Source organism: Python bivittatus, unplaced genomic scaffold, assembly GCF_059951505.1.
Source record: "Python bivittatus isolate LINGU-HERP-01145 unplaced genomic scaffold, Pbiv_v1 ctg000580_np1212, whole genome shotgun sequence".
NCBI classification, from domain to species: domain Eukaryota; kingdom Metazoa; phylum Chordata; class Lepidosauria; order Squamata; family Pythonidae; genus Python; species Python bivittatus.
The window spans coordinates 25,586,974-25,600,871 of NW_028277087.1; the positions used below are offsets into that span (position 1 = coordinate 25,586,974).

The 13,898-nt window shown below is 39.0% G+C and overlaps 1 protein-coding gene across 7 annotated transcripts in view; it reads right to left on the minus strand.

Moving 5' to 3' along the window:
* Positions 1–13,898, minus strand: part of KLC1 (kinesin light chain 1) — a 45,276-nt gene that overhangs the window by 27,064 nt on the left and 4,314 nt on the right. For all 7 annotated transcript variants that reach the window (XM_088149784.1, XM_015887264.3, XM_088149788.1 and 4 more), the window contains 6 exons: positions 6,168–6,429; positions 4,874–5,104; positions 4,204–4,282; positions 3,235–3,460; positions 1,747–1,834; positions 1,245–1,346 (listed from right to left, as the gene is read on the minus strand). In XM_088149784.1, coding sequence (XP_088005910.1) covers positions 1,245–1,346; positions 1,747–1,834; positions 3,235–3,460; positions 4,204–4,282; positions 4,874–5,104; positions 6,168–6,429 — 988 coding nt within the window. The remainder of the gene's footprint in view (positions 1–1,244; positions 1,347–1,746; positions 1,835–3,234; positions 3,461–4,203; positions 4,283–4,873; positions 5,105–6,167; positions 6,430–13,898) is intronic.

Consider the following 13,898-nt stretch of genomic DNA (forward strand, 5'->3'; position numbering starts at 1 on the left):
TAGAATAAAAAATAATGTCACATGATAAATATGCTTAAAACATTCATGTAACAACTATTTTAAAAAATAACATTTGGCTCTCTTTTTTTTCCTGCAGCACATGCTGATGTTTTCACAGGTTTTTTGATATGTTGATTATATCATGAAACTGCTTGGAAAAAGGTTTATACAACATTCCTTGTTAACAAACCTCCTTGTCCTATTAAAAATATTTTATGTCCTATGATAACAAGTTACAGTATATCCAAATTATGCCAAATATTTATAACAAAAAAATCCTAAATCTTCCAAAATTGCATACATAGTTTCTATTTTAGCCTACATGCATATTATAATTGTAATATATCTTCAACAAACCTAACCCAGGGCATTGTTTTAATGTAATGTTATTCTGGTTTATATTAATATTTGTTTATTGGATTCTAAGCTAATTTTACTGGATTCATTTTTAATTATTGTGTTGTTTGGTAAAAGTATGTGGCAAGTTGCTATTACTGTCAAAACTTTAGAAGTTATTTTGTATACCACCCAGAGTCTCTGGATTGAGGTAGGTGTAGTGGCAATGCAGAAGACCATCGTTATTTCAAGGAGTTTAAGTGCAATACTTTGATTTCTCCTACACATATTTAAAAAGCTCACTTTGAATCATAATAATGTGTAGCTGACTTGTTTTTCACTTTTATTTAGAAGGGGGGTGAGGGGAGAAAAACCCTCAGGATTGTTTAGGTTAAGCACTAGCTTATCTATACAGTTCTCAGGCTCTGGAATTTTTTGATGAGGAGGTATAACATCTGGTCAAGGTAACTTTCAAAGCCCCTGACTCCAAAACAGTCATGGGATTTCAGTGCCAGACTTTAATAAAAAGCCCTGGCATTGCTCCTGGAATTTGGAGCGTGGGCACAGGCCTTGGGACTAGGCGCTGTGTTATCTAAGCTATCTTGGGGTCTCTCTGCTGTTGCCTTATGGTAGCTCCCGATGGTAGGGGAAGAGTTTTATCATCTTGCTTGGTATGTTATGCTTTTATACAATGTTTATATATTTCTGTTTAATTCTATTTTCCATTCTTATATTCCTGTTTAAATCTGTTTGCTAGAGTTAACAGTAAAGCTTAAAATCTCTTTACCTACTGGTGTGTTCATTGTCTCTCAATCTAAAAGAACGAAAAGAACCAACTGCCTGGGCACCTGACAACTGCCTTGACAATTGGCAAAACAGTAGGTTACAAAAACTGTAAATAATATTACCTTTTCTCTGATTTCCAAAGCTCTCTTGCATAAAGGTTCAGCTTCTTTGTATTTTCCTCTTTTCCCATAAAGCACAGCAAGATTATTTAAAGTTGCTGCAACCTGCAGGAAAAAACAAGTACTAGATCAACTATTATACCTGCCAAAATTATTTTTAAAAATTAAGTAGGTCACGTACTTATATTTTAGGGTACCTCAAATGTGAACAATTCTCTTCTCTGAATTGTTTATTCAAGGAATATTGTTATAGACAACACTTGTTTCAGCAAACAAAGGAATATATTGTATTTGGACAAATGTAATTTAAATAAATGGAGCTAAAAAGATTTGTATTCAGTTATTACAAATTCAAAACAATTGAGGGTCCTCTAACTTCAATTTTGTTTAACAGTAAACAAGGACTTTAAAAACTTCCTTTTAAGTTTAACATTAAAATGAGTTTTAAGGAAAAGAATTTGTATTTACATAATAGGAAAAACCAAAATCTGCCCTATATACAAACCGCTGGATGGTCTTTGCCTAAGGTCTTTTCACGAATGGCCAGGGCATCATTCAGTAAATTTGCTGCATCTTTGTATTTATTCTGGTCCCTAAATTTGGAAGAAATAATTAACATACACTAGTTTATAAATGCATTAAATAAACATTATATAAATATTCAAGACTTCACTTCAAAATCTTGCATGTAGATGTTAGTGAAGCTAACAATGAAGCTAAACCTTTACTATAGGATTTTGTGGAACCATCACAAGCATTTGCCAATAGTAAAATAAAGGTGGATCCAGTTCCCGGGTTTAACTAGCAGATATAGCTGAAATAAGACGGTGTATTACTTAGCCTTGTGGAAACCTACAAAAATAAGAGGATTTTAAAAAATTAACAGTACTGTGTCCTGGAATTAAAATGCTATAGAACTTCTATGTACATTTTTAGTAGAGATAATAAGACTTGTAAACACAAAATTCTAGCTTCCAGGTTTGAAGGGATAGCTCAGTTAGTGATGGTGGGGAGCAATCTTGCATGCTAATGAGGAGTGGGAAGACATTTTTGTTCAGCTATTCAGCTAACAGAATGCATCTCAAGAGGCATGTTGGACTCTGAGACTGTCACACCGGAGCCCAGGCGACCCAAGCTCCCCAAGGGTAAACTACTTGAACTCAAGAAACTGGAAATTCCAGTCAAGATGATTGGAGAATGACACAAATAACGACCACTATTCTATCAGTTAATGTTACTGGCTAACTATCAAAGAGATGAACATCCTGGGCATAGGAAAAGATGAGGTAGCAAGAATATAACTAATCCTTTTCTAGCTTACAAACTTCTGGGTTTGAAGAGACAATATGTAAATTATAGCAGAGTCCCATCTATGTCTATTCAAAAATAAATCCCATTCAATTTAATGAGGCTTAGTCCCAGATAGACAGATATAAGATTGCAGTGTTTCATGAAATTATAGGTAGCTATTCTGACCACATATATGAACATCTTATAGTGACAGGCCTCCTGGGTTCAGATCTCTGTCACACAGCACTGGAAGTATTGTGACACTGTAAAATGAAATCCTGTGAATAAAACTGCCATCCTGAATTGATTCGTTATAAACCTAATTATGGTTGGGCTTTTTAAAAAAGCTCTATAAATGGAAATAGAAGGTTAATGGAATAGGTCTATAAACTTGGTTTTGACTCTCCAATCAGAATTTGCCAGTCCTGTTCAATCAGCCCACAAGCAGACACTGTAAATCCCCTTTCCTTGGGAGCTTGGGGAGAAAAAAATGGTGGCCCTGCGCCTTTGGACCAATTTACCTCACATTGTTAACATTTTGAAAAACGGCAAAAAAACTGGCTTTTGTTATAAGCCTTTGGGCTTAGGGTGTTTACTGCATGGGGATGTTTTTAACTTTACTGTCTTAACAGCATTGCTCTGCAACATCAGTATATTCTTAAACACACGATATTTATTTAACTGTATTCATAACCATACTGACCTGTATACTAATGCAAGTATGTTCAACATAGTGGCAACGTCAGGGTGATCGTGGCCTGAAGTCTTTTCAAGGTCTTCGAGTGCTTGTTTACAAAGTGGTACAGCAACCTCATATCTACCTTGGGAAGCATACTGAATGACAAGATTATGAAGGGTCCTTAATCTTGCTGGAATCTCATAACCACCTTGTTGCGCAGCTGCTGCTGCACTGCTATGTGGCTGTTGAACTGGAAATAAAAAAATAATCAGAATAAGCCCATTAAGTTCTAAGACAAAGTTAGCTCCCTCTCTCTTGATCTTCTGGAAGCTCATAAAAGCTTGGCTGTCCCAGAACAACTTTGGGAGGGGGGCTATAAATTTCTCAATGCAGGTATATTAATTACAATTTTACCCGTCGTTTTATATTGTATTTCTGTTATTATAAGTTATGATATGAATACTATGGCAATGGCGGCAGCTGTTGCTTTTGTATACCATTTAAAGTAGCCTTGACTGAAACTGTTTCATTATAAATCAACTAACCAGTCAACCAACCATTACTATAGATGAACTGACTTTCACTAAGATCGTACACACTAATGTTTTACCTATAAAACATTGTGGACTGATTTCCACAAACCTATTATGCTTAACAATATGACATGCTGCTGTTCGAGAATACATCATTTTGGGCACGTTCTGTAAACAATGTTGCAGTGCTTTCATACTGCTTGCTCTTCAAATTACCTGGTTTTTAGGAAAATGTAGCTCAGCTCATGAAAAAGAAGAAATGTGAAGGACCACTCACTAGCAGTTGTTCTTCTCATCTGGCAAGACAACATAACTGGGGGTGGATGGGGAAAACAGAGAGTTCTCCCCAACTTCTAATTTTGGATGGAGGCTTATTCTCAAAGGACTCAGTTTCAGAAGCGAATCGCAGATTCAGTCTAGTCTGGTAAGTCTAGTAACATTAATTATAACTATAACTTACTTCCTTGTCCTTGGTCATCTTCATCATTGGGGAATAAATCATCCAATGGCTCTTTGGCAGAATCTGTGTCTTTGTCCTCCTAAAACGTACCCCAGATATTCAGACAGTTAAAATTACTGAATCAAAACACAGATTCTTTTTGATTTTGGATTGTATGTTGTTTTAATTCTGTTGTTGTTCTTTTAATTGTGAAACTATAACCCCCAAGAGTCGTAAAATTGTGGCGGGATAAAAATCAAATCAAATCAATAAAACATATAGCATACAGCATATATAATATATAGCATAATTAGATTGGAAGGTGCATTTGGGAAACAGTGGGAGCAGAAATCAACTGGTTTTAAAGATGTATTAATTGTACCTATTTAATTCCTGACCTGCCCCACATATTTTTAGACTGCTGTCCTGTGGCTTGCAACTAAAAGCAAAATACAGTCCTTAACTCAAAAGAGGCTACATTATCTTCACTACAAAATTACACATTTTTTGGAATTCAATACTGCAATAAGCAAGAGTCACATTATGTACAAAGATTATACAGTCTTTGTACATACCTATGAATATTAAAAAAAAATAAATCTGCCTTAAAAATTACAAATATTTCCAGAGTAACGTTCATTCACAGAAGGGAATTTAGAGAAAATCGTGCAATTTAATTGATGTTACTTACTGAAGGTGATATGTCATCATCATATTTTTTTAACTGATTCATGAATTCAAGGTGCTTCTTTTCTTCTTCCAGCTGAGCCACAGACTGTTCACTCTTTTGCAATTTCTGCTGGGTATTGGCTAGTTCATCTCTTAACCACTGGTTTTCTTGACACAGCCTACGAACCTGAGCACGTAATTTCTGCTTCTCTGATTCTACAGCATTTAAGTGATTTGACAAAGCCATCATCACCTAGAATGCACCAGAAATTGTTATTTGTTTGATACAGGATTCTGGCAGTTAAACATTTTGTAAAGCAGTGAGGAAATGGATGTTGATTAGATAGATAGATAGATAGATAGATAGATAGATAGATAGATAGATAGATAGATAGATAGATAGATAGATAGGCAGGCAGGCAGGCAGGCAGGCAGGCAGGCAGGCAGGCAGGCAGGCAGGCAGGCAGGCAGGCAGACAATCTTTATTACAGCCACTGACCAATAAATTAAACAGCTGATTTATTTTTTTAAAAAAAGAACAAAGTGCAGGAAGCCATGACATAGGAAAGAAAGCATAAACATTATATAGAAATAACAATAAAAATGCCTTAAAGTCTCTAAGACATCAACAGGAGTGTATATGACATTTACCACGGGACAGTAAGTATAGAGAGCAGGGTATTAAAAATAGAACATAAGTGATAAAAACAAATTATGAAATTAATAAAATACTTTAAGAATAAAATACTAAATTTCTACCTATTGAATATTAAGACTACTGTGTGAATATATAGACCTGAATTTGTGTGTATGTAAGTGTGTATAAGTAAAATCATATATTGATAGGTGAAAAATAAGATATGGCAGGTGATAAAACCTAGATGCAATGTAAGAAACTTAGAACAAAATAAAATTGTACATGAATAAAATCAGAAAATTAAGAAAATAGTTTCCTGCATAGGGCATGTCAGCTGAGAGAAATTTTGAGATTCTCCTAGTGATGTCAGGGTTCTGGCATGACAACAAGGAACAAACAAGATTGTCCTAAAGGCAAGAGGGACTTCTACTGGCAGATGAAAATGGAGTGTAAGTTACTGTAAAAACAGCATTGAAGGAGCATGTGGGCTGAAGTCTCAGGTTCCTCCAGAGCACAGAGCCATGTTATAGTGGCCTAATATGCAGTGAAAATATACCTGAAGAGTTTTGTCAAATGTTGATCACAGAGAGAGTCATATTTATTGTATCAAATACCAACCTCCCACCTTGATTTTGAATATCAGAGATTCAATAAGGCTGTTTTCATGCATTTTATTTACCTGTGCTTCACTTAGTCCCAATTCTAGCATTTCCAAAGACTTCCGAATCATATTTGATTTTTCTTCTACCAGATTGGTCTCATCATCTTTCTTCAAACATTTTAGTGTTTCAAGTAAACTCTGTAAGATGGAATTGTGCTCATTCTTCAAGGCTTCTAGTCCTTGAATCACTTGTTTAGTCTTGGAAATAATCTCATCCTGAGTGAGCTTCTCCAATTTGTCTTCTTTTAGATACACCATTGTGGACATGTTGTCATACATTCTAGGAAAAACAGTTCCAGAGATACTATTTAAATACCATCTAAAAATATTATTTCAATATTAACATTTTAGCTCAAATACCCATAATGCAATTTATTTAACATTATGCCCAATAATGTATATTCTCTGTCACAATGGTGTATAAAGTTCACATTCCCTTAAGCTCAGAGCAGAGATAGTGGTTACATTATGTCATGCCCCTATGTAAGGACCTTTACATGACTTTCACCCCCTCTTGAGGAGGGGGAAATGTCTTTATTTTCATACAATATACATCCTGTGTGATATTTGTATATGCCCATACTATGGAACCTACATGTAGACTATATATACCATTCTGAGAATTTCTAGATATCTCTTCCTATAATCACTGAGCATCAATACCTGGATAGCTCCTAAAACTAATGTAATGTATATGATCATCTGAACATCCACAAGTTCAGTCCCTAGGAGAGAGTTTCAACTCTACAGAATAACATCAGGCTACCTATATCCGACAAGCCCCAAACAGAATTAAGCCAATCATGTAGTACCTGTCATGAGCCACAATTCGAAGTCTGACTCTGAATCTGATTCTGACAATGTTGCTTCAGCTGAGCCTGTGGTACGTCAGGCTCAGGAATCATTAAGCCATGATGCATCTGAGGCTGATCAGCCACAGGCATCTCCTGATCAGCTGGAGCAGTCAGATGATGAGGCATGACCTCCAAACCCTAGATTCAGATGCACGCAGAGGCAAGCAGAGCAGCGTCAATTAAGGAGACTCCTCGCAAGGCAAAGGATGAGGCCTGAATAACTGCAGTCAGCTGCCAGCAGAGATTTATGTAGCGTGCTTTGCCTTCACTTTCTGTTCGAAAACAACCGTTTGAAAACCTAGCTCGTGTCTTGTGTATATCCTATTCTTGAATTCCTGACTTCTGGACTGGCTGACTATCCAATTTGGCTTCGTGACTTTTGGAATTGTAACTAGACTACTCTTTTGCTTCTCGGACTACAAGCAGTACTTTACTTGCTAAGTCTGTGTTTGCAACTTGTCTGCTGTTATCTGCTTCTGCTCCTTGGCAACTGTGTCTTCTACCTTGAAACCGAACAGTACCTATTCCTGGTGGTAGATATATTCTCTGGAAAGCTCACAAACATGAAAACATAGTATCAAAAGGCATTTTATGAGTCTATTAATATGTAGACAATACAGGTAGTCCTCGCTTAATGACCACAATTGGGACCGGAATTTCCATCGCTAAGCAATGCGGTTGTAAAGTGAGATGTCATGTGACTTAAGAATAGTGGGTCATTAAGCAGAGGGAGTCCCAGGCACGGAGCGTGGGGGTGCCTCAGGGGGATGGGGGAGGCCCTGGGAGGGCTGGCATAGGCTGTGCACGAGTTGGGGGGGGTGCTGCAGTGTGGTCCAGAGCAACAGCCGCCTCTGGAAGCCTCAGCTACCCCTGCCCGGCCCAGCAGCATGATGCAAAGCTGCTGCACCCTGGGAAGCTTCAGCTGCCCCAACCTGACCCAGCAGGACTTACGACTGCAGGGCCACTGCAACTCTCCCCACCTGCTTATCTCACCCCCACATCTATGCCATTTTGGCTGCCCTGCACAGTGGCACTCAGCGGCAGAGGCAGGGCTGGGTCTGAAGAAGAGGCCCAGGGCCTTCAGTAGTTTCAGCCAGCTGCCACCACCCCCATGCCACCCCAGCACCATTGCGCAAAGCCCCAGTTGCCCCCATCACCCTATGCCCCACAGGCTCTGCCCTGCCCAGCTGACCTTTGCCATTTTCTCCCATTGCTGACGAGGCAAGCCCAGCTTGCCCTACTATATGCGAGGCAGCTGCTGGCCATGCCAGGCCTTCTTCCCAAGGTCACTTGCACTGTTCTCCAAGCCACTTGTGTCATTCCTTTCCAAATCATGCACCCCATTCTTTCTCCAAATTGCATACCCCATTCTCACAATCCTTTGAAAACCTTCTGGTCTTCCCCAGATCTTGTGAGAATGGGCGCACTATTCTCAGGAAGGCGGGTAGACCAGTCCCACCTTCGGCCACTGGGTAAACTGGGCCAGCCTTAGCCCTCTGGAGCTAAAGCTTTTTAGCTGAAGTTTTTTAGCCTTAGCCCTCTGGAACTAAAGCTTTGCAAAGCTTGGTGCACTAAAAACTTTAGCTCCGGAGGACTAAGGCTGGCCTGGTCTACCAGGTGGTCGAAGGGAGGGGAAGGAGGGGAAAAAAAGGAGAGGAAGGGTAAAATGGGGTGCTTTTTCCCCACAGTGTGAAACAAAAGCCCAGCCCTGCCCCGCCCAGGAGCTTTTTGCAAAGGGGCTTTCTGGAACAAGAAGATGGCGGTCAGCTGGGGCGGCAGAGCACAGGGTGGCAGGGGGCCAAGAGGACAGAGATGGGGGGAGATAGGCAGGTCAGGGGAGTTGCAGCACCCCTGAGGTCATAAGTGTGGATGGGCTGCCAAGTGCCCGAATTTTGATCATGTGACCGCGGGGGTGCTGCAACTGCTGTAACTTTGGGCATGGGTAATTTCAAATGGTCACTGAATAAATGGTTGTTAAGCAAGGACTACCTGTACTGAATAGGTTTCCAGTTGACATGTAAGCACAAGATAAATGAACATACTAATATAAAGTGCTCAACAAATCATTTCATAGGTAGTGATGCAGCTCTGAAAACTAACAGGTAGTCCTCGACTTATAACAGCAATTCAGGCTGAAATTTCTGTCGCTAAGTGATGCGGTTGTAAAGTGCAACTGCATTGCATAGCAACAGCAAAACCCTGCAGTCCTATTGCCATCGTTAACTGAATCCCACAGTTGTTAGGCGAGGCAACTTCCTGCTGGCGTCCCACAACCAAAATCAGTGGGGAAGCTGGCAGGAAGTTGTAAGTCCCAGGCCAGCAGGCAGGCAAGGAGAGAGTCAAGGAGGGTGTGCAAGAGGCACCACATGAGTCAGGGAGGGTGCAAGGGGATGCACGAGAGGTGCAGCACAAGTCAAGGAGGGTCCGTGAGGGTGCAAGGGGGTGGGTCGAGAGGCACAGTCCAGGTCAGGGAAGGTGTGCAAGAGACACTATGTGGGTACAAGGGGGTGTGCAAGAGGTGCCATGCAGGTTGGGGAGAGCTGGAAAGGGTGTGCGAGGGTTGCCAAGTGCTCAGATTGCAATTACGTGATTGCGGGGGTGCTAGGATGGCTGGAACTCCAAGGACAGGTCATAACCACCATTTATTCAGTGCCGTTGTAATTTCAAGTGATTGGTCGTAGGTCGAGGACTACCTGTAACTAAAATCCAAGCTGATCCTCCCTTGCCCCTTAAAATATTCAGATTCCAAAAAAGTATAGAGGGACTATTAGCTATTCGTTCATAACCAAGAGCACTACAATTTGTTACTAAGAGTAAATGAGGTTTGTAGTTTAAACACAAGCCTTTGAAGGCAACATTTATGAAAATCCCTCTTATGTCCCAAGTAACAAGGAAAGACAAATGATTGATCATCAAAAATATAACAAAATAAGCATCAACTCTAGCATCAATTCTACATGCTGAATATAATAGAGATGTGTATGAGATGGGGTAGTATGACACACAATGCTAAAATATAACTTCATTACTGAAAAAATGTCAAATTTTATTTCAATAGAAGAATGATTAACTCAGCTAAATTTTCATGTCTAAGGCTGAGTATTGCTCAATTTCAGAGGTCACCGTAAGTCGTCTTCTTGACAGCAAGGAGTCTCAATTACCTTTATTGTTGGCCACAAACATACATACTGTCTGAAATTTTTTCTTTCCTTCTCTCTACAATTCAGTGGAGAAACGTGTAGAAGAAAACAGTATCAGCAGCAATTGTTGTACTTAGCTCTATTCATTATACTTATATTTTCTCAAGAGTTCAGGGCATAGAGAAATCTCGATCCTGTCATAGCCATGCTTTATTGCTCCTATTTCTTGTCCAATTCTTTCCTTTTCACATAGAGTGGTTCACATCATACAGAATGAAAAAACTATCATTGCTATATGGCTAACATACTCTAAATCCCAGGTAACCTCACACATTTTCATATAACTATGACTTTTTAAAATTGGAATTTTAGACAGTCATTTGAAATTCCCAGCACAAACCTTCATAATCTTCATAACTGGTATAAATTTTGGAACTACACGTTATCAATTCAATATTGAGAAATACAATATACTTCATGTTCTTATAGTATTTATTTCCTAGGTAGGCAACCTTTTGCATCTCTGAAAAGATTTTGTCCTCCTGGGTTTTCAAAGTTCTAGGTCTTAATCTATTTTAATTTTGTTGCTATTTTTATTATAATTTACTTGTTTTGTTCATATGTATCTATTTTATTGTTAGATTTGACTGTAAACCCAGGAAATAAATTGGCTGAATGGCATATTCAAATATACAAAATAAATTAGTAAGCAAAACCCAACAATACTTCCTGCTCATGCCAAATTACCAACACTGGGTGAAGCTTGTCATTCCCAAATCTGACCAAGTGAGAGTACCAGTAGATGAATCCAGCATGAACTCCCCCCATTCCCAGAATCCATTATGACTGAGGCAGTTTATAAATATTTTAAAATACTGAAACGTCAACATACCTACTCCTTCAATCAGTTTGCCTTGGCAAGTCTTAAAAATGCCTAAAACAGAAGTTTCCAAGCATTCATTGTTCCCAGTGCCCCTAGTGATTCCCAAACTGTACAGTTCCATTTATTAAGCTGTAAAATATCTCAAAGTGCCCTATGTTTTTGCCGCAATGCCCCAGGGTGCCGCAGCATGCTGTTTGGGAACTACAGACTTAAACACAACTTCTATGTTTGATAATTCTCCACATTTTTCAGGACAAGAACTCCCCTCATAACTTCCTTTCTAGCTTCCTACTTTTAACTACTGACTTTTTTTGGTGTCACTACAGCAGCTATTAACCAACTAGATACCATCCAGATAATTCAGCCATACTGATTGGGATGAACAGGCTGAAATCCAAAGTACCTGAGTGATATCAGGTATTTCAAGAAACTAATACTGGACTTCTCTTTAAAAATCTAATATTGAAAAACACATTTTAAAAATGTGTTTTACTTTACAGTTAAATAAGAAGCTAGATTTACACACACCAATTCATTTTTATAAATTATTCTTTGTAAAAGCAAGAGACTCATAAACATCAATACATAAAATAATACCTAGACACAGAATATCATTGGCATACAAACTATGAGTCTCCTTGGTATCATTCTGTAGTAGGTTTTATATTCTTTCCTTTCTGAACAACTACAGGTAGACCTTGTTACTGACTGCCTTGTTCAGGGATAGTTTAAAGTTACAATGGCGCTGAAAAAATAACTTTATGACCAATGCCCGCATTTATGACCTTCACAGAATCCTTCAGTCACGTGATCATTATTACAGTCGGTGTATATATTGTGCCTGACCTGTTGTTTTTTCCCCCTTGCAGAGTGGAGAGATTGGAGAGGAAGGGATTACAAGAGAGTAAGCAGGCACACAATGGGGAATACTCATTGAAAGGAATGCAGTGGCCCCAAGTGTACTATGCAAACAGCCAGGTGCATTCCCCATTGTGTGCCTGCTTATTCTCTTGTAACCCCTTCCTCTCCAATCTCTCCACTCTGCAAGCTGGGGGGGGGGGGAGAAAAACGGGTCAGACACAGGAGAAATTGCCTTCAGAAACTGCTTTTTCCTTCCCCCTTCTTGCAGAGCGGAAAGATTGGAGAGGAAGGGGTTACAACAGAGTGTGTTGTGAAACGTGAAATGTGAAAAGGAAAGCTGCCGGCACCACCGCCTTCCTTTCAATATGTATTCCCCATTGTGTGCCTGCTTACTCTCTTGTAATCCCTTCCTCTCCAATGAATGTAAATAGAAACATTAATTCTGTTCTTGTTAATTATCCCAGTGCTGGGGTGAGCTCTAAAGGGTGGGGGAGTGGGGAAAAAGGGAAGCTGAAGTAAAATAGCTAGGAGGCAAACAAAAGCCAAAGGTATGAAACTGATTACAGTAGTCTTGCCAGTTATAGGCAGCAGCTGCAAGCCAGCTATCGCAGCACCCGGTGAGTATTCCAAAGAGCAGAAGAGTGGGAGTAAGGAAAGCACAGTCGCAGTCACATGATTTCCCACTTAGCGACCACTTAAGCAAACGACAGAACTGCTGGTCCCAACTGTGGTCACTAAACAAGGACTACCTGTGGTAGATTTTTGCAGAACATAAAAAGCAAGTCACCATGCTAATTCACATGTGGATCACTACTTCTCAATAGTTGTATCATAGATATACTATTATGCAGTTAGCTTTAATGTTTTAAACATATTTATTTACTGAACTATCATATACTGCAATACGTTTATGAAATATCTACATATGCTAAATCATGCTTATGAAATATCGACAAATACCACATTTCACACTAAGGCAGAAATCCATACATTTTCAGGATGAGGTCCACAGTTGGCCTTTTGATTCCAAAAATCACAAAAGTGGAATGTTATCTTAAATTACATTTAATTTGGCATGAAGCACTGAGGCCCCAGGTTGTCCAACTTTACATACCATAAATTATGGTTTACAACCTGCAATGGCTGGTTTCATAAATATGTGAAGCAAAATCCAACTTTATAGCTTAGAGTGATGTATGGATGCAATTCATTGAAATACTTAAAAGTCAGAGGAGCTAATCCCATTACTGGACTGAATTCAAAGTCTTCATACTGTTTACCTTGGAATATGTGGCCTCTTTAAATCAAAATTTCCCTTTAAACCACACTTTCTTGCATTGAAGGTAATCCCAGTTTACCAGTATGATCTCACATACTGGTAGGTAAATTAAGATTAAACTAATTTCCCAGTTGGAATCTGATTTACAACCTCCTCATAAACTCATCACTTGAAAGGAATATAGCAAAGTGAAGAAGCAGGAGAGGCTTCTTTTAGCTTAACTGAGGAACATTACACATGAAATAGACTCTTGTGTAACATCCTGAAAAAATCAAATGTTCCCAATCCGGTCAGATTTGCAGTATTCCCAAGAAAGAGAAAATTCTTGCAAGTGTCTTTCACAATTAGACAGCTTCACTTCAGATTCTTTTGGCAGTCTAGCATAGCTATTCTTGTGATCTCTCTCTTTCCTGAACATTCTTGATTGCCCAAATTGAAGACCTTGGTGCTGTTGGCAAATAGGTTTACTGAAGGCTGGATACAGGTATCTCTTACTACACAAAACTGACAGAGAAATGTACCTCTACAGGACAATATTTTGCTGAATGGTATGTACATTTTTTAATTTTACAGAAACCATCATATGGAAAACCAAGTCTGAGCTACACCAACACTATCCAAATTATGCACAATTTAAGTAGCAATGGGCAATGGTTTTAGGGCTGAGGCCACATTCAGACTTCAGTAATATGCTAAGAACTATACCCTAAAGGTAATGAATGCTAACCAAAA